The sequence below is a fragment of the Nomascus leucogenys genome, chromosome 13, assembly GCF_006542625.1.
Source record: "Nomascus leucogenys isolate Asia chromosome 13, Asia_NLE_v1, whole genome shotgun sequence".
Classification (NCBI taxonomy): Eukaryota; Metazoa; Chordata; class Mammalia; order Primates; family Hylobatidae; genus Nomascus; species Nomascus leucogenys.
In genome coordinates this window covers 66,283,083-66,306,067 of record NC_044393.1, presented here as the reverse complement: position 1 = coordinate 66,306,067, position 22,985 = coordinate 66,283,083, and the positions used below count along the sequence as shown (strand labels likewise).

Sequence of the window (22,985 nt, the reverse complement as noted above, 5' to 3'; positions counted from 1 at the left end):
TTTCACTTCAGATAGAGGATTCAAGTTTATTTATTTTTTTTTCTTTTTTTTTTTTTTTTGCTTAAGTAAAGCCAGATGCTAAGCAAGATATGAATCATATGGAAAGCTTTTAAAGGTGGTGAGGACAAATGATCACTTTGGTTCAGATCACTAAAATACTCAAAGAATGCTCACACTGAAGCTTCAGGAATGCAAACATGATAAAAAATTTAAAAGTACCCTTATGAGAAAACATTTTAAAAATGACAATGACAGTAAACTGGTCAGGTTCTACCACAGACTGTTGGGTCTGCGGCTTCTTATCAGGAGTTTTCTCACAAGAAGTTTTCAAACAGCAAAACCAAAATGATTCCTGGAACTACAGTGTTGAACACTATTCAGTAAGTAGTCTCTGAACCGGAACAACCTGCCATGGCACACACATTTTGCTTCATTCATGCTTCCAGGGATTCCTCTTGTGAGCTTTTTCTGTGCATTTGGCCTAGAAGGACAGTTTCGGCTTGACAATGATGGTCCTGTTGAACCCAACAGATTCCATTTTCCAAGCCTCTGCCTATAAGGGGTTCTCAGGGCCTGCTGAGATGTGTTCCATCAGCACAGAAACCATGATGTGGCATTCAGCAGATCCAGGTTCCCAGGAAACTCAAGGTAAACCCAAAGGTTTATTTGGGACATCAACAATTTTAGGGTTGGAAGACACAGGAGGATACAAATGACTGCTGCAATACACAAAAGTTTTATTTTTGACTTTCTTCTTCTTTTCTGAAGGCAAAATAAAATAGAACTGAACATCAGTGAATTTTGTACAACAAAAACAGCTTTTAATATGGAATACTCCATGAACATTTTAAAATCTCGGAATGGCTTCCCTTTTTCAAAGTCATGCTTTCTTGCGGTCCACAAGGAGTTGGCACGGAGGAGACGGTGGCAGCGGCGGGTGAGGTGAATGGAGGACGGGGCTTCTCTCAGATCCGTGTTAGCTGGTGCCACAGACTGGATGGGAGGATGCTCTCCACTTTCTCCATGACAAAGTTTAAGGGGGCAAACAAAGTGCTGAGGAACTGCAAAGAAACCAGACAGACACAGAAGTCAGCAGAAACCTTGTTCAAGACTATAAAACAAACCTCTCCACCCACGCTTGCAGCTTAAGTCTCTGCATTACGAAAGTCTCAAAAGGCGACTGTTTCATCTTTATGTTTACAGGAAACATCAGCTGATGGTCAAACCTGCATTCCAGTCTTTGGCCCCAGCACTGTTAGATAAGGGGGAGAAGTGTCAGCTGACAGCCCCCTCACTCCCCTGACAGGTGGCCCACAGTCCTGAGGTCTTCCTGCTAGCCTTTAGCATCTGCCAGCTGCCATGCAGATGACTGATGTCGTCAAACAGGAATGACAGATTAGTGGCAAGTGGGCACAAGAGTTAAAAAATGGTGACAACTTAGACCAGCTGCTCATCTAGCTGGGTGTAGAGCTCACTTTAAATGGAAATGGCAATTTTACAGGTCAAGTGTGTTGTGTATGAATTTCTTTGCAATCCTACTGCCTCCCAAACACCAGCCTGGGCTCCTTTCTGAGCCACGTGTTTAGCAGCATGCCTGGGACCCTGGGAGAAGGTGGCAAACCGGCTATTCCATGGAGGACAGATCCTTGTTAAGAGGGGCTGTTCCGATTGCACCTCTGGGAACTCTTTCATTTGGTTACTAAATTTCTTTCTGCTTTTCATGTAGAGAATAAAGCTCATTAGCTGTGTCTTTTAAGAAAGCCAAGTGCTTCACATGAGACACTTATTAAAATATTCTCAAATCCATTCTAATTCTGTTCTTGTGAAGAATCAGCTTCATTCGACACCCCATCCAGCATCCGGCAGAAGAGGTGCCCTATCCCAGTCAGGGAAGAGAGAGTTGTTGGGATGGTTTCATTGCCCTCTCTCTGCTCAGAACCCAGGTATTGTCTCACTGGGGTTCAACACCTGGTTCTTGTACTGTGGAGCCCTTTTTCCTAAGCCCTTGTCCATTACACAGCACCATCTGCACTACCAAGAATTTCTCATAGAAGTGTAGTGCAGCGTGTGTGTATATAATGCAGAGGGGATCATAGTTCTGAAGTCAAGCAAATTTAGTATATTTAGTGAAGTTAAATCAGGCTCCTTTACTAGGTAAATGTTCTGTGGACTGTGGGTCTTCGAGAAGACGTATGGTGGGCAAGTTTCCCAAATTTGCTGACCCAGAATCTGTCCTGTTGTTTTGTTTTGTTTTTGGACCAGTAGAACACACACTGGGAAGGCCTGCAACACATTATAGCCAGATCATCAAATGTGAGATCCATATAATGCAAAATCAAGACAGCATAAAATTTGGGATCCTTCTCCAATCTGTGTTTTACACCAATTAAATGTATTTATTTAGTAAGGCACTTAAGTGCTGGGTGAAATATAAAGGGGTGTAGGACAAAACCAAACTCCCACTGTCAGGAAGCTCAAAGCCCAGTGATGGAGGGGTCCACGAAGATGTGGACAGAGCAAACTAATACCCAGATAGGCTGTGATGGCAATCAGAATAGAGGCCCAAATAAAGCACTGGGATTGGTTGGAAAAGGGAGAGAATCCATTCTGTTGAAAGGAGCAGAAATACTCTTGAGAAAGAGGCAAGTGAAATGGACTCCAGTGGATGCTTGGAATATCAAAAGAAAGAGATGGAATAAGGATGGTAAAGGAAGAAATAGGAGCAGGGTGGGCCCTCCAGGCTCAATAAACAGCCAGAAGAGAAACGGAAAAGCAACAGTATGACCAGAAGGTAGTAAATGGTTCAGTTTAGCTAGGATAGTTAGAAGAAATAGAGTTCAAAAGTGGCTAGAAGGATACTGGGGAGGGCCCTGCGGGTCAGGTTGGATCTGCAGTTAAGAAACAGGCAGCCATGTCAGTGCTTGAGCAAAGAGGAGACGGTGCCGTCCTCAAGCGGATGCCAGGTACATGGCAATTTCTGATAATCTTCTGAAATTATCCTTTGTTGAGCGCACAGAACCACCCTACGGAATAGATGGCCTATCTTTTTCAGTTTAGAGCTGGACTGGGAGCACTCATGAATGCAGTTGGAAGGCATCATGGGAGACAATGGGCCTGGGAATGAGCAATTACTGCCCAATTACTCTGAAAGCATTTGTAAAATCCTAGTTATAAGAGGATAATATGGAGCAAGTCTACTGATTGCATTCACCCAACATGATAGGAAATGCACACATAATATGTGTGCAAACATAATTATATACGTCTGCATATATGTATATCTACATACACAGACACATATATAATCAGAGACCACCAAGGCTCCACAAACCACAGCATCTGTCTATAATGCTCAACTCCATAAAGAGGAGCTAAAGTGTTACAGTGGTCTGAGATTCTGACAGGTGGTGGAAGATAGGGCTTAATAAACAAGGTGATATTGCTGGCAAAGTTATATCCTGAAGACTTGGCCAAAAACAGATTTAGAACTGTTGAAGTTGTGGTTGAGTGGGGAAGGAACTGCTGAATATTGAGCCATTGCAGCCATGGAGCTGTTGCAACTGCTGAACATGAGCCAGCGCAGCTAGATAACAGGCATCGCTCAAAGTCTGTACTCTGGGCGTTTCACACACACTAAAATTTGGGGACCTCGGGGAGCCTCACCTTGAGCTGCAGAATGAATGGAGATGTTACAATGTTGGCTTAAAATAAAGGCCTTTGTTTATTTGTTTGCTTTGTTTTGGGCACTAACCTGACTTGGATAAAAAGCACAAAAGTGAAGCCTCTGAAAATCAAGAGGAAAGTTTCACCCTGTTTGATGTCCATAAATGCTCCCTTTTCCCCATGCTGCACAGCAAAGTACAGTGGTCCCTCCTTTCCTGGATGACACCTGCCCTTCTCAACAAGGTTCCACAAGAATACGAAGCCCCAATGCTTCCAATGTATAGAATGATTTGCTTCTATCCCTCCTATCTAGAATGTTCCATCCTTGGGAGAATTCACAAAGACTCCCTTGAACTTTTTCCTAGAGGGCCTAATTTACTCTCTCACGAGCCCCAGTTGAGATGTGCTCCCTTCATTACTAAGCCACCTTCCCCCACAACATGCCTTCCATCCCATACCTGCAAGGAAGGGACAACGTAGTGAGGTTTCTGAAGCTGCTAAGCCCTTTCACTTCATAACCAAATAAAAGCTCCATCAGGAGATATTTTTTTAAAATGTCTGGAGGTGCAGACTTGCTTGGGATGCTCAGTTGTATTTCTGTGCATGTTTGAAAATTAGTCAATATTTTTTAGCTGGAGACCCAACCCATATACCAGGAGAAACAGCAGTTTTCACTTGACTTAGGGGGAAATTTACTGCTGAAAAGTTAAGCCTGAATGAGCAACACCAAGAAAACCTGGAACGGCCTATTTATCTCGATGTCTAAAACTGTCCAGAGGGCAGAGATACATGGTCATATCTTTAATCAAAATGCCCCAGGATTCAATGAGTGTCTCGTGGTGAGAAAAAGAAACTGAGCTAGTAAAAAAAAGAGAATGACATTTCAATTGCCTGATCTTCCTTTTCCTGAAACACCATCACTTAGAAGGTCACGGCTCCCAACAGGCTTCATTAACATTCAAAACGCCTCTGCTTATCTGAATAACTTCCAGGTGCCCTACTGCAATCAGACAATTGACATTTCACGGTAATCAATATCAGGCTTCAAAGAGGACGAGGCCTATAAGTGAACATGAGAGTCAGAAATCAAGAGGCTCAGTCTCGGAGAAGGAGAGAGACTAGAGAAGGAAAGACAGAGGGGTCAGAATCCTGACCTTCCCACATTCTGTGAGGAGGTGGGTTTGGAATGATAACGTATTTATATGTGCAAGCTTATCTTTGTAACTAAACATGCTAGGAAGAGTTAGTCCTAAATCACTGAGGTAGATTAGATTAGGGGGAAATGCCAGTGGAAGCTGCTTTTTCCAGTTTCCCAGTGGTTCACGCTTCCCTGTGGGCTTCCTTATGGGCTGCACATCATGGTCACCATGTAAACACGCTGGGGAGTTCCCAAGCCAGCAGCTGGGGGTGGCAGTGCAATCTCTCTGCATCTACTAAAGGTCATTGTCCCAGGGACATTATCTCAGCAAAGGGCTTAGAAAATCACTTTCACAAGCTGCAAATGGTCGCAGGCAGCCTCTAGGGCAGTTGCGATAACCTGCGGGGTGTGGGGTGTGGGGTGTGGGGTGGGAGCTTCAGGAGGGGCCTGATGAAGCGACCAGGGTGAAGATGCAGAGAAGACTCTGGGGGCAGGTCGAGGAGGCGGCGGGAGAAGGGGCTTGTCTCATTCAGGCCATCCATCTTCCTTCCCCATACAGTCTCTACAGACGTTTTGGAAACTGCTAGACCTTAATGAAGGGCAAGATAAATGTGATTCTCCAGATAGAGGTTGAAATGCAAACTTATCTAAAGTACATTTGAAAACTATGGGGAGCTGACCAAACTACCACACCTTGGTAGAGCAGAAAATATGAGGACCCTAAAGGCAGATTTATATTTTATTCAATCATTTGATGCTATACTCAAAACCAAAGCTTTGAAAACATGAAATGAGGCGAGTGGAGTCCTGTCCCGCATCCTTAATGAACACCCCTCTCCGATACTCTGGAAGCACAGCTGTACGGCCAGTCCTAGAGAACACCCAGGTGTATTCTAGTCACTATCCTTCCTCTGCATTCCCAATCCCCTTGCTGGTTAAAGCAGGCTCAGGCAATTATTCATTCCATTCAATACACTGGTTGTACATCCGCATCACCAGGGGAGTGCTTGACAACTGAGTTGCCCATGCTGACCCCAGACCAAGAAAGTTCGGGTTGTGGGGACAGGCCTCAGTAACTTTTAAGTTTTTCGATGATTCCAAGGTACAGCCAGGGAAATCACTGATTCCTGAAAAGCTTCCACCTGAACAGCTCTGACGGCACACCATGCAGCTGCAAGTGGCTGCTTGAAGGTTCAGCTTTCCAAGCAGTGTCCCTGGAAGGAGACGGGAGAATGCCCTCAATCTCCATCCTCAGAATATGCTAGGGGCTTTGTGAAAAATACAGATTCCTCCTGCTAATACTCAAGATTTTGGATTTCTGGTGGTGCAGCCAGGTGAATACACAGACTGAAGGCTGGGAATCTCTACTGATTCACAACTCCCACCAAGTGCTATTACAGTTAGTTTAATGAAGAATACTGCACTAATGACATATTTTTACAAATATGCTCTACAAATGTTTAACAGAAAAACAGAAAACATAAAAGAGCAATAATTGTTTAATGTAAATATATTCTTATTTTAAATTTTACTAAGTCACACTCTACTCAGAGTTTTGGCAACTACTTTTACTCAGAGATTGGCTAGGGAGTAGAAGAAAATAACAAGTAGTATAGGCCCATAAACTAAGGAACATCCAAGGCAGCAATATGGGTGATAATGGGTGTAGAAATCATGTCATGCACAGAAGACTTAAGGAAATGTAAGATATTCTACCTGGAGGAAAAAGCAAGTAGTTGGTTAGAGGTGGCCATGAATGAGTGAGCTGTCCTAAGAATTTGCAAGAGGAAGGAGGGCTGTTTGGTGTACCCTCACTATAGAATAGGAATAAGTGGAAACCAAAGGGAGGCAGATTTTTACAGTACAAGGAAAAGTTCTGAGTCATCCAATAATCAAATGGGCTTTGACGTTTATAAATATGTGAGTGCCCCATCACTGAAAGTATTCAAGATGAGTCTAGGTGACCTCCACTCAGGGTTGCTGTTAAAGGCAATTTGCTTCAGGTCCCTTTCAACTCAAAGAGGCTATGATTATAAGTATACAAGAAGAGAAAAAAAAATGCTAAGCTGTATCTGATTTTTCCATTGATTCTTTCTGCAGAGACCACTACCATTTATTATTTATTTAATAATCATTTATTGAAAACCTACTATGGGCAAGGCACTGTGCAAAGCCTTGGGGATACAGAGATAAAGAAGACACCATTCTGCTCTCAAGGAGCTCACATTCTAAATGGGACAGACAAGTTTTCAACAATTATAATACAGTACAATAAATGTGAGAATATACGTATTCATGGAATACTGCGGGATCATAAAGGACAGACACCTAACTCAGCTTAGAAGAACTTTAAAGAAAGCTGAGTACAAAAGAATGAAGAGGCATTAGTAGAGTGGATGAGCAGGGTGGTGACAGTGAAGGGCATTCCACGCACAGCAAACAGCACATGCAAAGGCGCAGAGGTGTGCGAGAGCCCGGTGCATCTGGGAATGGTGAGTGATCCACTATGGCTGAAGAGCAGTGACTGTGCAAGAGTTGGGAGAACTAAGGCTGAGAGGTAAGCAAGGGCCAGATCATAAAGAGCCTTGGATGCCATGCTGAACAGCTGGGACTTGATCTGAAGTCAGTGGGAAACCACTAGAGAAATTTAAGCAGGAAAGTGACATGCTCAGATGTGCAATTCAGAAAGACCATTCTTGTGTCAGTATAAAAGAAAGACTGGTGGAGGATAAGACAGGAAGCAAGGGGACCAGTTAAGACTACGGCAGGAGTTCGGGCAAGAAATAACAAGGACCTAGACTAAGAGGGATGCTTTGGGAAAAGGAGGGAAAGAAGAGGTGAATCACATTTACTGAAGGCCTAGTTGCTTAGGAGGTTAGAACTGACAGACTGTGAAGGCTGAGACAGATGGGATGTGGGGAGTGAGAGAGGGAAGAGTTTGGAAGGGCTGCCGAGTTTCTGGCTTGAGCAATGGGGTGGATGGCGGAGGTCAGGAATACAGGAAGAGGAGCAGTTTTGGTGGTGGGGGAAGAAGAGTGATGAGTTCAGTTTTGAAAATGTTGAGATTGAGGTGCCGGAGGGATTTCCAGTTCATCTTCAACACACATGAAAATACTCTTGCAATTCCAGTCCCTGAACTCTGCCGAGCAGAAAATGTCAATCATCTGGAAAGGGATTAAATCAACCCAGCCAAGTTAGAAATCATCCTTTCTGATTGCACTCGCCTTGAAATCTGAATGGAGTTCCAGGGAAACAATTGATACTGTTTTCCTTGTTCCTTCTGTTTGAAACTTATCTGTGGCAAGATCAGTAAACTTATCCTCAACTGCATGTGTAGGTTGAAATGGTCAGTTTTCAACAAAGAAACAATGGTTCTTGGCTGTCAATGCAAATGGCTTTTCTTATTAAAGCTCCTCTCCCCAAGCTCCTTAAAGACTCTTAATGGATTTCCATATTTCTAAATGTCATTTCAGTTTACTTCTTAATAAGCCCTTTACACCCTCTGTTCATTCCTTAAACAAGACAAGGCTTTGCAGCCATTAAAAAAATTATTTAAATCATCTTTGAAAATGTAAATCTCATCCTTCACTAAGGAAAGACCCACAATATCCAACGATTAGAAATAATGTCATTAAATTTATAGAAAACTGAGTAATTTCCCACACATTTTTCATTTGCTAGGATTTCCTAAATCATTCCGTGCTTTTGGACCGCCTGCATTTTTTGGAAACTGCTGAGAATTTGTTGTGAAATGAGGCAAGGCGTGCAGTAACAACCTGCACTTTCTCATTTGACCCTTAACGCTTTGATTCCATTGATGATCACGAAAATTAAATGGTGAGCAATGATCTTTGCAGGCTCATGTCCATTTCTGCAAGGCAACCCCATTTCTTCTTACGCTGCTTCCCTTGGCTTTCCCCGTCCATTCCCCGAGGCCTCCCTCTAGGCAAACACTCACAGCTTTTGCGAAGACCCCCATAAGTTCCGGGAACTGATGTGTCAGGAGGGCCAGCATGGCTGTGAAGGAACATAATCCAGCAGTAAAGAGAATAAAGAAGGGAAGCTCCTTCTTTGGGTAAACTGAGACTTCATGGAAAGCTGTGGAGAAGACCAAAAGGGAAATATCAGGGCTAGAGTAAAATGCATTCTCAGGGAAGGTCTATATGGCAGCACTGACTCCAGAGCTTGGGAAAGAGTTGGAAGCCTATTGGAAATGAAAAAATAGCACACCTGACAAACCATACCCAACATCTGACCCAGCCTTTGGAGGCCCATCTGCTGGTCGCAAGTCTCCGTCCAGCCTTCAGCACTCTAAGTTGAGGCAGGAGGGGGCTAATTTGGGGGTGTCACGCCTTCATGGGAGGGAAGAGGAGCACCGCCTATGCCTAATGTATAGTATTTTTTTCTCAAAAGCAAACACAGCTAAAACAATGAAACTTTACTCAAATTACAAAACACGTGTTCATTGTACAAAACCTGGAAAATCCAAAATCGAGCATACAGGGAAAAAATGCGTCCCGTCTATATTTTTTCCTTCCTGTATTTTAAAAATCATTATAACGAGATGATACTAGTTTCTCCTGTATTTTTTCCTGGCACCCTCTAAGTATGTCAGTGGGGGGTGCCACCCTCATAGAGAGATATCCAGCGAGGACCTCACATGTAGGTCTATTCAAACTGCAAGGAGGGAAGGTCAAGGCTGCTAGGGTTATCTGGCACAATTGTACGAGACTCTTGATGACGAATACACTTCCAACAATCATCAAAAAACAAGAAAAGCTGGTGCTCTTTAGAGTGCCCTCTATAATTTTTATATTATATTTCAAACACTGGGTTTGGGAAAACCAAAAAGCTGTGGTACAAAGGTCAAGAGAATCGCCTCCTCTGTGCTCATGATGAGGCTGCCTGAGAGACTGCCCGGATCCATGGGGCTGGCCTGCAGGAGGAGAAAGAGCCACATGCTGGGGGTGCTGGGGGTGCTGGGGGAGAGGCTGTGAAACTGCACGTGAGAAACAGCCCGCTCTAACCAACAGGACCAGGGGGCTCCATGGTCCTCAGGGAATACAAGATCTAGAGGCCTTTTCTCTACCGTTCAGCTCCTGTTCCTCAGAGTCCTCAACAGTAATCCACAAAGTTGAATACTGAGGGTGGAGGGGATCCAGGAGGAACTCCATGCAGACAAATATGCATACTACATCCAGGTAGGTCAACCTGCTGGGATTCAAACACACGGAGCAAGTGTGCTCAGGGCCTCGTGTGGCTATAATTATACTTTTAATGTGCAAATTATGGGTAGCACTTAAAACAACCTACCTTCTTCATATCCTCACCCTCAACATCCAACCAAAAAAGATTTTGGAGGGAGACCAGACTTGGAGCACTGCATTCAATTAATGTGAGCCATAATTTTCTATTTCGGGCTTATAAAGATTATCCCTATAAGGTTTCTCTTAAGAACTGTAATCTTGTTCTAATAACTAATCTATCCCCATGGAAACTTAATTGGACTCGATTAAAACATTGAAAAACATTGTACTTTTCAGAAAACTGCCTTTCTTACCAGAAGACCGAAACTTAACAAGGATCTCCCTGAAGGGGGAGTCAAAAGGTAAACTATGGGCCCACGGTGAGGATTTCTGAAATCAAATCTAATGTGTGAGGCACCAGACTCTTTTCACAATCAAACTCGAACGGTGAGAAACACATCACGGGGATCTCCCAGTTCCCTGAGTAACAAATCTCGCACTGGGTCTGGCCGGCAAGGAGGCAAGTGAGCACCTCCTGCTACCTCAATCTGATGACAGCTATTGAGTTCTGCACCCAGATCCCACCATGCTGGAGATTCATGACTGGCTTGATGATGCTGGTGTTTGGAAATTTACTATGCACCCAGGGCTTTAAGGTTACACTGTTTCTCTGGGGAAAGTACTTATATGTTACAGCTATAAGATATTGATACAACTGGGGCTGGTGAAGGGGCAGAGATGGCAGGAGAGAGGACAGAGAAGGGAGAAGAGCTAAAATTTGGAGCTTACTATCTGAGGGAGAAAAATATATACTAAGCCAGGGCCACATGAAGAGTCTGACATGATCCTTGTACATAGTATGATTTGATAATAACCATTTAGCCTGAATTGTCAAAACAATGTTGTATTACGGCAAAGCAAAATAATATTTTCCACATGTGGTACGGGTCATTAGACTGCTAGCAGTGTAAGGTAGTCGAGGGCAGGGTTTTCTTTTGTGTGCTTTCATACAGTGCTGAGACTACATGTGTGCTCTGCACACGGTACTCCGAGCCACTACATGCAACCCACGAGGTGCTCACGGGAAATCTCTCTGGCCAGAGCACAGCCTCACCACAGAGCACACTGCCCTGCCCCACAACTCCACATCTGGCCGTGGTGCCAGCTTCCTGGTGCTGGCCTCCCACCCATGACTCATGCACAGCTCCCTCTCAGTCAGCAGCTCCTCTTCAAACTCCGGTCTGTGCAGACCACATCTGTCCAGCTGAAGAGCCCAGGCAGAAGCCTCACAATGGACCAGCCCAGCAGATACCAGCCCAAACCAGGGGTCTCTGTGCTCAGGCCAATCAGTACATAGGGTTTCTTCAGCTACATTTCAATCCTTTGGCATCTTTCCCTTTGATAAATTTGGAGAGACTTGGAGGAACAGGAAGCCAAACCCACTCACATAATTCACTTTAATACATATGCTATCAAACAAGGACAGGGGTTTGGAGAAAAGTAATAAAAGACAAGGAACATTCTAAACATTGATATTCCCACCTCTTCCAATCCCCACCTTTCACCACACAGCCTCACTGGCTTGAAGAGAGGTGAGACTTACACGGAAGCAGCTCTCGGTCTGCTGTCTCTGTACAGATCGGGTAAGGATAAAATAGGTGCCCCTTTTCCAACGGATAAGGGATCATCCGAAAAGCTGAAAAGGAGAAAAAATATGTCAGAGATGTCCAATGCTTGTGTTATAATTTCCCAACTGCAAAAAGGGGCGTTTGAGCATTTTTATAACAGGGAACGCTTCTACAAAGGAGGCAAGGCTTACCCCACCAAGCTATGTGCCAGATGAAATGTCAGAGATAAATTATGATGTATTACTCACACATTCATCTCACACTATATATTCTGGGCAAACCTCACAAAACTGGGTGGAGACAGAGGTGCAGAGGGGTTGGGAAGCCATCAGTATCAATGCCCAGGGTTTCATCATCTACTAAATATTATTAAAATGTTATGGGCACTAATTCAATATAGCTAAACAAATAGTAATCATGCAAACGTGGATTAAAATGCTTCCCCAAGAAGCAAATGTGGATCGACTTGTTGGAGTTTGTATAGATGTACAAATATGAAAGGCATTCTACCAAGTTGACTTAAAAAATACTGTTTAAGTGGATTTGAATTCCAATCAAGATGAATAAAAACAAAAATCTAAAAATGTATAACTCGGGAGGTGTTTCTAAACTTTATTAAAAGTTTAAATCTTAAATATCATGTGGGAAAATTGATCTGGAGAGATTATCTGTATTTTGATGACGTTAGGCCACCTAAATTCTGCTTTTGTAGCATCAGATGACATTAGGGCTCACACTGAATTATGGCTTTCCAATCAATCCATCCTTTCCCATGATCAAGTGTGTTACTCTCTCTGTTACAATGTCATCGGCATGTTAGCCTCACTGTTCTACGAACAGTACTCATGGAGGTAATTTTTCTTCAACAGATGTCCTCTTACTACAGCCTGCTGTAGATATAAAATATAAAAGGTCTACCCTACTCTGGGAATGTCAGATAACAATCCTTGCCTTCATGTATGTTAGTGAGGGATGGTGGCAACATGCAGCAATATTTTTAGTTTTAAATGATACATTTCAAGGACTCATAGCTACATCCTCAGCTGTGTAACTACCAGAGCCTTCTCAAAATGCTGTCAATGTACATATTTATCTTTTGCATACTTATTTCAAACAGGAATCAGAAACAAAGAATGTTCTCCCTCACAAGAAATGACAAGGTTCCATTGTAACCAGCATCAGTGCACATATGGTATTTATTCTGGTGTCTGAATATTATTTAAAAGTAAAAACATTATGTATGTGATTCCAGCATTTGGAATGCAGTCAATCTACACCGCAGTGGTATCACTCTGAGGTTACAGCACATTGCCACGGAGAATATAAATCACTATAAATGTGGGATTAGAGCAGAGCCAGTTTGCTGGCAGTTTGCTGAGGTAAAAATGTTATCAATTTTCCTCTCATAACAGAAACCTCTTAAACAGAGATTAAAACATTAAAAACACCCCAGACTTTAACTCTGCTTAAAATGAAAGGCTCACCCTAGTTCAATCAGACCTTTTCTTGCACGCAAACAAAGATGACTTTTGCCCGCTAGAACAAGCAAGAGAGGAGTTCCTTGCACAGGTTGTTAACACACAAAGATCATTCCAAGGAACCAACATCTCTCTCATTAGAACCAGACTTTCAAGAGAACAAAACGCCCCCCACAAAAACAAACAAAAACAAAAATAAGCCTTTTAGTGCCTTTATAAGATACACTAAAATCTCTTCTGGGAATCACTGAATTTAAACTTAAACTACATTATGGCAGGATTTTAATGCCATTTCCCATAAATGATGGCTGCTACAAAAGCATCTGAAAAATGTGGAAAAACCTACGTGGGAAGTTTTGTTTTTTTTTTTTTTTTTTTTTTTTCAAATCCAGATTCTCCATGTGCAAAGGGCTGCTGGGTTGCTGTAATTAGGTATCTGTTCAAGTTCATATGATATAAATAAACCCTCAGTTTTCGAAGTGGCTATAAATTTGAATGCTAAATTTTATTCAAAATTGAAGTCAGTTTGCACTTCAGGGAGTAATTTTTTTAAATGAAATACACGAGTGCAAGATCTTGAGAGTGTTCAACCATAGAAATCTAATGGTTGGTTGGTGTCTTTTCAGTCAAATGCTACATGTTTTTCACTCCAATATTTGGCATGCATACAGAATTTTGTGCGACAAGTTGGCCTTTTCCTTTTTCTAATTGGTTCTGGTCTTTTTTGGGGAGGTTAGAGACACAATACAACTTTAAAAACAGTGCATGTGTACACACAGCCACTCACCCACTCACACGCTCTTCCCAGATTGCCCTCCACCCCCATGATTATATAGATGCTTATGGTGCTCTTAAAACCTCTCTCATGTCAGTTGCCATTTGCATTGAGCTCATAAAATAATATTAAGGCTTTTGGCTTCACTAAACAAAAGCAAATACAATTTCTGCTTGCAATTCTATCCTTTACCCACCCTGCAGTGCAGGGCCCAGTCAAGTGTGAGATAAGCAGGGGAGGTCCGGAGAGAGGCCGGGAGAGGCACTGCACAAGCCTTGCCAGCGTCACCTCCCACCTCCTGGTCCCTTTCACTGCTAAGACATGCAACTGCTCCATGACAGTCTTGTGCCTTTTGCCAAATGTCCAGAAATTTTGCGAATCTAAGTATTAAAAACACGTTGATTTGGTGGTGCTAATAAGAATAGAAAAAGGTCATTTGAACAGATCTATTTTATGAATGAATACAGACCTAAAAATCCTTAAGAAAACACAAATTTCGGAGGAATTAAAAATACACATGTATTGGGTTAAAAACAAAACAAAAAAGTTAGGCCACTCAGAGTGAATACATGGTATATAAATGATATTTCTGCACTTTCTTCTGTGTGCCATCCCTTCCCCTACCTTGATTTTGGTTGTGCATTTGCTGAAGGGTCAAAATGAAACTGAGGATTAGTGAAAGAACAGATCATGCCTTCACAATCAAGTCTGCGGCACAAGGCTGCCTTCTTCTATCCCTGACCAGACACATTTTCTAGGTTCCAAGTCTATCAGTGCTGTTTCCATCAGAGATTCTCAATTGATACTGGGGGGAAAAATAAACAGAACCAAAGAAATGACAAAAGGATGGATACATGAACAAGTTAATTCCTGATTTTCCCAATGACTTCTAATGACCTCTTCTTACTGTACCTACTGGATAGGCAAGGATAGAATGTAATCAATCTAAGAGTATCTTAGATAATTTTATACAGATTATTTGTAACAGAGGGAACTGAGTTTGAATCCCAGCTCTACTTCTTATAATCAGTTGCTTGTCAAAAGGTAAGTGGCTTCTTATGTGACAAGCACACAAAGGTGAGTCCAGCACACACTGCCCCTGCCCTCACGGAGCTCACCACCAAGTGCCAGAAGCAGGATCCAATCATGAAAGTAACAGCAAAGGTTCCCACGGTGATGAACACCTCCAAGGGAGTCATGGTGCTGTGTGTACATAATCGAGGAGCAGCCAAAGTGGCATCTAAAGGATGAGCAGGACCTGCCTAGGCTCACTAGCATATGACTTTGGGTGGGTTGTTAATCTGTGTGCCTGTCTCTTCATCTGTAAAATGAGAATACCACAGGCCTCAAAAGGCTGGTAAAGGAACTAAGTGTAACAGCAGAGGTCAAGGCATCCACATATAGTGCCTGGCTGCTCAATAAAGGTTGGGTTTCTCTTTCCCCCATATCCCTCTCTATTAAACCTAAAGTTCCTACTTTCTCTGTCAGGTCATACTCTAGTTTATAAGTAAAAATTCTGCTTGTTTGTTAATAATTAGAAATGCAAGTGATAGAACAGGAAATTATCACCAAATTGCAAATTTCGTGTCCTTATTTTTAAGTTCAATGTAGCTAACCAGCCACGAAGGCCATCTGTTTTTAGTGAGGCATTTGGGTGCAGCAATAAAGCAAATTCAAATGTCAAAAGGCTGGGTTGTGATCCACATGCTTTCACTACCTAATTGTATGGCCTTGGGAAAAACACTTTCCCTTAGTTGGATTAAATGATGTTCTACTCTGAAATTCTAGGGTCTTACAGCAGACTCACTAACTTCTTCGTGACCCTCACCACTCTAATACTCAGTTCCTGCTGTCATGATAGATAGTGTGGATACAAGCACTACTATCTATCTGATATGGGGTGTATGTGTGTATTTTTTGCTTATATACACTGTACACACACACACACACACACACACACACACACACACACACACATTCCTCCCAAAGCATTTTAGATTCTTATTTATCTTGATCTCCTCAACCCAATGCCTGGCACAAAGGAGGGACTCAATAAATGTTTGTTGAATAAAGTAACGAATGAATAAACATACAATCAAGAAGAGACAGAATATTACTTTTTAAAAACTCAGGTGGACCCATATGATAGCCATTCACCAAGACCGAATAAAGGAAAGGAGCAAGTTGGTTCTACTGGGCAGTATCTGGGGTCTGGCTATTGGGGTAAGTTAGCTATGACCAGCGACTTTAGCCCATCATTGCTTTCTCTCAAATTACAAAATTTAGCCTTGGATCTATGGGGGAGGGTGGTGGAATTTCTCTTTGGTAGTTCAAAAGGTGCCAGCCTTATGGAGGAAAGGTTTGGTTAGAGGAAATGCCCTAAGAACCTCATCTTACAGTGAGCAGCATTTGCCATTAGGTTCAAAGAGAATAAATTAGAATCAGAATCTCATCCTATGCTTCAACAATGGGCCATTTTCCCCTCTCAAAGGAAATACTCTGCCTTAGTTCCCCTAAAAAACACCATCCTCAAATCTTATACATAATTTAGTGGATTCTTTGGGGCGGGGGGATCTCTAAAAAGAAAATAAAGAGTCTTACTTGGTCAAGTAGAAAAAAACGGAAACAAAGAAAGGCTAAGTGATTTACCCCATGGCAGACTAGCCTCCTGATATACAGAACTAGAAAATTAAAGTTCACAGTTGTGGTCGGCAGGCAACCCCGCTTTCTAAAATAAATACAGGCAAAACAGAGCCTTGAAAAGATCAAGATAGGAAGGAGATAAAGCCACATCAGTGTTAATACAGGTAAAACAGAAAATGTGCCATTTAAAATAGGGGCCCAGCAAAAATAAAAAAAAAAATAAATAAAATAGGGCCCCATAGGTGTAATACCCTAGTGAAGAAGACCCAGTTCAAACGAGACCCTTCATTTCTATGTTTTTTATGTTCAACTCATATTTCCAGTGGTACATGTATGTAAGGATCGCCAGAACAGTGTTTAAAATAAATATGATTCAGATAAGGTGGCAGCTATGTAATGAACTGGAAACATATTATAAAATCTTGTAAATTAAAACTCTTGCCCTTTCTTAATTATCTTGACTTTGAGGAACATATTGTGTAATTTCAGGGGCTGGGACAGTGATGAATCAAACATTTTGGAAGCCTTTGAAATGCTGATGTATTTGTGGTTGAGGATTCAGTTTTTTTTTTTTTTTTTAAACCACCATATGTTTCAAACCCAAACAATCTCTGCCATGCATCAGCTGGACTTCGGGGGTTTTATCAAAAATGGGAGGTTTTTTTTCAGCTTGATTGGTGGGAAATTCACTTAATTCCACTAATTAAGGATGGCTAACGTTCCAACATAACAAATTCATTAAAAAGCAAAACAAAATACACCTCCACCCCTACTCCCAGCGAACACTTTTGACAGAAACTAAGAATTTGTTTTAAATCTCCCAAAATAAATTTACTAATAATCATTTTAAACATGGAACCCAGTAAAATTAGGTACTGTTACCTTCTTCCCTGAATTTTCTTTCTAATGAAAAAGGGAAGTTGGAAGGGAGTTGGGGAATGGTCTTAAATTTCAGAATGAAGATAAAAATGATTCAAAGGAGAAAAACCTAAACTATGAGGCTGGAGATGTCAAAAGGCACCACCAAGTGGTACACTGGTGGAAGTGCAGCCTCCTTTGCTCCTGCACAGGCTTCCTATGCATGGCCAGCGGACCTGAGAGGGAGCTGCCGCAATTGCCCTGAAGTCACCAGTCTGGGGTGGGTGGGGTATGGCATTCAGTATCATCAGTGCTTCACAGTTTCTAAAAATTACTGAAGTTAAGTAAATGCTACTATAAATAGCTCAGTCAGAATTCTAATCCAGGTCATCTGATGGAAAATCCAGAGCTCTGAACCTCCATTTAACTTAGAATGAACACAGATCCAGAAGCAATGTCAAAAGACTGGATAACATTGTCTGGGTTTGGAGGGGTAATTCTTTCTTCTAAATTGCATGATATTTACAGCTTTGTTTTTTAAAAAGACCAAAAACATCTATATTATTTTTCAAATATATGTGTATACATATGTGTATATAGACATACACATATTTATGCTTGTTGAAAATTTAAAAACAGAAATATAAAGAAAAAAGAAATTACTTAAAATCCACAACTGAGTGGTAATCACTTAAAACAGGCTTATTTACTTCCAGTCTCTTTCATTTATTTATACATACCTGTTATTTATTTTATAAAATTGGTCTCATTTGATATTTAAAATGTTTAAGTCAATATTAAACAACAAAATATAATTTTATATAGGATGATTAACTTTCTAAACACTATAGAGAGATCAGGTATAATAAATACATCCTACGCTGTAAGTAGTGATGTAAATTTCAATTGTAGGCTTCCAAACAAATGTTTCAGAGATGACTGATCTTATTCTTCATCTGTTGTTCAGTAGAGTGAAGGAAAAGTGAACTTGGGTTTACATCCTGGCTACCCAACAGTGGCCACAGGACCTTCAACAAGACACTGATCTCAATGAACCTGTTTCCTGTCTTGAAAAATTGACGTGGCCACCTCTGTCCGGCCTAACTCAGAATATTATCAAGAAGAGTGAATGATCTAAATGCAAAACCTCTGTAAATTACCCAGTTAAACAAACACTCTTCAAGGTTCGTAGCATTCTCAAGCATTTAGCATATAGTAAGCACTTCCACAGTCCTCTTTTCTAAAATTGAATGTTATGGCTCTCTGTGAAAACTGAATGGCAGTGTAAGTGACTTTGGCTGGGATCACAGTTACCTGATTTTCACAAACACTTCTCCAGAGTGGTTCCTGCTTATCTGTAAGGATCAACTGCAGAATTTTCCTTTCCTATAGGTACCTGGCCATACTGTGTTATGCCTGAAAACCTACCCCCTCTTTTTATCCTAATAAAGCATTCTGCCAATTTTATTTGAGAAAATTAAATCCCTATACAACTATCCTTCTTGATTTTGTAGCTCCCTGTTTCACTTCATGTTTCTTTTAATCTCATTATCCTTCCAGTTGATCAGAGCATCTTCCCATTATTATCTGACCACATGGATAACTAATTTCCAAAGAGAGTTTCCAGTTATTCTTCGTAGGATTTTTATTTTTTCTATGGTGATGCCATTTTTCTATGGTGATACCATGTCTTCATCACCCTTTGCTCCACCCCTCTTTTGGCTCCTTTCTATGGGACAGGTAATTTTCTTTTCTATGACACCCAATGGATGAGCTTCTATTATTATTTCCAAGATGCCAATCTACAAATATTTGGTAAGCCAACTTGTCCATTTAATTTCTCCTGACAACTGACACTAGGTGAGGCCTCTCACGTTCAACCCTGCTGGGCTTTTCTGTCTCTTTCTCACGCTTAAATAAACATGTATTGTGTTCCTTTCTGATAGCACATCTTACATATAACAGGAAGCGCAAGCCAGAAGGAATCATGACCATGCTCATACACACCCTGAGTGGAGAGTGGTGTGTCTTAACCCATTTAAATACAGTTGCTGGTGCCACCCAGGCCACCTGGAGTGTGCTATTACACTTACTGAGGAGGGGTGGAGGCACTGATCAAATCCTCCTTCAAGTTATAAATAGTAATCTATAGAAGCAGAACTACTACTAGTTCGCTAAAGAAATATTTTCAAAACTAAACAAAAATTTTCAATCAACTTTGAGTCCCATCTCTAGCTTATTTTTACACTATCCCATTTTGCTCCCCCAACCTCCCTTCCTACACCAACTTGGAGTCCTGCTGGGCTGGGGAAGGGCCGGAAAAGGGAGGAGCAGATTATCAAAATGAAAATGGAAGCAGTAAAGATAAACAGAGTGAAAGGATTAAAAAGACACTTGTTTGTGAGGTTGATCAGTAAGGGTGAGCTAGGAAAAAACTGTCAGAAGACTCTATTGTTTTAGTTTCCCATGGGTGGAAAAAGAAACCCATGCTTCATATTGTACTTGTTTTGCTAAAATTAATGCTAGCACATGTTGTCCAATAATTCATAGTCTTGACTTTTTTCCTTAATTTACATCCTCTCAAACAGCCCACCACTTACCATTTCTTCACACAGTGTCCTTGCTTATAATACTGTCCTACTTCTTCAAGGCTTGATTCAAATCTCATCTGACTCATAACATTAACCACGATCACTCCACCCCATAGACCTCTCCCTTCTGAATAATCAACAGGCAGCTGCCACATGCTGCTGGTTCCTCTTCCCAATTAGATGACATGCAGGGAGCATGTCTCCCCCACCATTACACCTTATTCTCCTTACATGGAATAATATTATCTATGGAGAACAAGCCCGCAGATTTATTTATCCCTACATTCATCTACCCAGAATTTATCCGTTAATACGTGAATGCTACACCTCCTAGCAAACACTAGGGTTCAATGGCCACTGTTCTTGGTTTGAAGCATAACTGCCACACCTTTTTGGATGGCTGGTCTGGTTCCAGTGGAGGATGACTGTGGCTTTTAGCCAACCCTCCCAGAAAGGCCATCAAGAAGTGGTCATCAGTGTCCAGCACGAAGCCTAACCCAATGCCGAAGATTACCATGATGCTGTGGGGCTGTCCAAGTTTCCAAATGGGGTTTTCAGGATGACAGGGTGCCCCTTTGAAGAACATCTGGGTTCAACCCATCTATAACATAACTTACCTTTCTGAGCTGTGGAAACAGCCTCACCACAGGAATACCCACCACCACCAGGGGATGGGAGAACCTAAGTCACTAAAGAGCCTAGATGGGCCATCACAGAATACAAGAGCAGTACATATGTAAATCTTCATTATTCATCATAAACACTCAGTGCAAAAACATTTTAGCAACTTTTCATGCTCTTAAAAATGTTTCAAAAAAAGAAAATTACTTACTGCCTTCCCACGTACAATGCAAAAGATTCAAAGCCCCTTCCACTCTCTTCCAGTGTGCAAGATGAAAGAATGCATATGCTATTGCTTCACTGTCTCCTCTCTTCAGGATATGTTCTGGGGGTAGGATTAAGCTTTTCATTTCTAGTAGGTACTGAAATAAAAAAGCAGGACACAGTTGTGTTAATACCTATGTAATTTAGAATTCAGTATTGAAAATAGAGCAGTTAATTTCCCCAAAGCCACCACTTATAAGCATTTCATTAAACCTGCAACCTCATTACTACATTTGAAGGCAATTACTAAAACATCCAGCAATACAAAGTTTGCTGACAGATGATTAGCCTTGTACTAGTTTCCTACAGTGAAGATCAGAGGCTTTCAGGCTAAGACACTCTAATCAAAGAAATACATAAGACTCAAACACCATAAAGGAAAATGTAGAAGACACGATAATTTAGTATAATTTTGGAAGCAGAATGAAACCTTGTAAAACGGACACATGAAGGTTAAGAAGTTATGTGGCTAAACCAAGTGAACTAGAAAGATTTGAGATTGAGTAGCACTGTCCATTATTTTTTTCTATACACATGTATCAAGGAGAAGAATCTTGTCCTATGAAAAGAGCCACCCACAGCTGCTCAGGTGCTACAGGGAGGAAGGGTGGCAGCCAGAGCATGGGAAGACCCAAGGGAGGGGAGCATTATAGACCCCAAACTGTGACACTCTTAGATCCTTTCCCAAAGACTAGGGAGTAGGGGTGGGGGATGGGGGTCTCAGTGTACACCTCTTCATTGCTATCTTCTACAAAGTGGGTAGGAGTACAGGGAAAGAATGGATATACTTCCTGGGGGCTGAGAAAAGACTACGTTTCCATTTTTATTCTTTTGTTTTACTATAGGATAGATAGGGAGCAATTTTTGAAGGTTATTTTATAATTGCAAATGTTAACCTTTCTTTTCTGGCTGGCATTCTCCCCTCCTGGATCCATCCCTGACTGACACACACACACACACACACACACACACACACACACACACACCCCTACACATACACCCACCCCACCACCACCACCAAAGACAAAGATAACAACAGCCCATGCAATCTCCTGTAAAATGGAGACTAGTAGACTACAGAGGGATATGGACAGCAAGAGCAAGTGCTAAAAAAAGGTACTCAAAAATTTTAGCATCAGAAATAATTGCTTATGTATTTTTCTATCCGTGGAAGTTTATGAAAGACAGTGAAAGGTAGAAGAGTCCTGGTATACAGAAGGGAGACTATGGCACAACTATCAATGTTTCCCTGTCATCTAGTTGAGGATTTGTACCCTCTGGGCATCACCCAGTTGCCCTTAAGCTTCCTCTCCTATTGGCACGCTTGGTGTAGAGGTGTATGGCCCAGCAGGAGCCAGGAGAACACATGCAGTCATCTTGCTCAGCAACTGAAACCTTCCTCCCTCCAGGTCTGATATTTGAAGAAACCTCCAAGCTTCTGGCCTCAAAGTAGGAAGAGTAGGGAAGTGAAACAGAGACACCCAGAGAGCAGCAGGAAGACAGTGATATGGTTGTCACACTTGGGAGGAGGTAGGATAGAAAGCCTCACTCCACAGAAAGACCTGGGACCCATTTCCAGGCTGGTCCATGAGAGGTGTTTGTTATTTTGGTGGAACTCCTCAAATATGATGAGTTCTAAAAGAATTTTCTGGCCATCTGCCTTTTTGGATTCTATGAACTACTGCTTCCCTCCTAACGTCTTGTTTTAAAACAGTGCAAGACAAAAATCTTTTCGGAAAAATAAGAATAGAGAATTACCCAGCAATCCAATTTGCACTATGTTGATAATGAATATCAGCCATAATATAAATAATTATATTTATATTACGGTGGATTTTATGTTTGGAGTTACCTGGCTATCCTCTTGTGATTTTGTGACCTTAATAGGAACCATTAAAATGTACATTGCTACTGCCAGTGATAGTCTTAAAGGACCCTGAGGCTACGAGTCATGAAAAAAAATAAATAACTTGTAAAGCGTTATGAACTGTATTAATTGTTCCAGAGTAAGTTGGAGAAGGAAGAGCATTTGGTTATCCATAATAATCATCATCAAAAAAACAAAGGAGAGGGGAAATTT

The 22,985-nt window shown here is 41.6% G+C and overlaps 1 protein-coding gene across 11 annotated transcripts in view; it reads right to left on the bottom strand.

The window, feature by feature from the left end:
• Positions 1-643: 643 nt before the first annotated feature.
• Positions 644-22,985, bottom strand: part of ST7 (suppression of tumorigenicity 7) — a 277,885-nt gene continuing 255,543 nt past the window's right edge. For 9 of the 11 annotated variants that reach the window (XM_030826518.1, XM_003261232.3, XM_012512204.2 and 6 more), the window contains 4 exons: positions 20,853-21,003; positions 11,651-11,743; positions 8,760-8,899; positions 718-1,061 (listed from right to left, as the gene is read on the bottom strand). In XM_030826518.1, the coding sequence (XP_030682378.1) occupies positions 966-1,061; positions 8,760-8,899; positions 11,651-11,743; positions 20,853-21,003 (480 nt within the window). In that variant the 3' untranslated portion in view covers positions 718-965. Of the gene's footprint in view, positions 7,966-8,759; positions 8,900-11,650; positions 11,744-20,852; positions 21,004-22,985 lie in introns of all 11 variants that reach the window. The other 2 variants (XM_012512205.2, XM_012512207.2) reach the window with 1 other exon arrangement.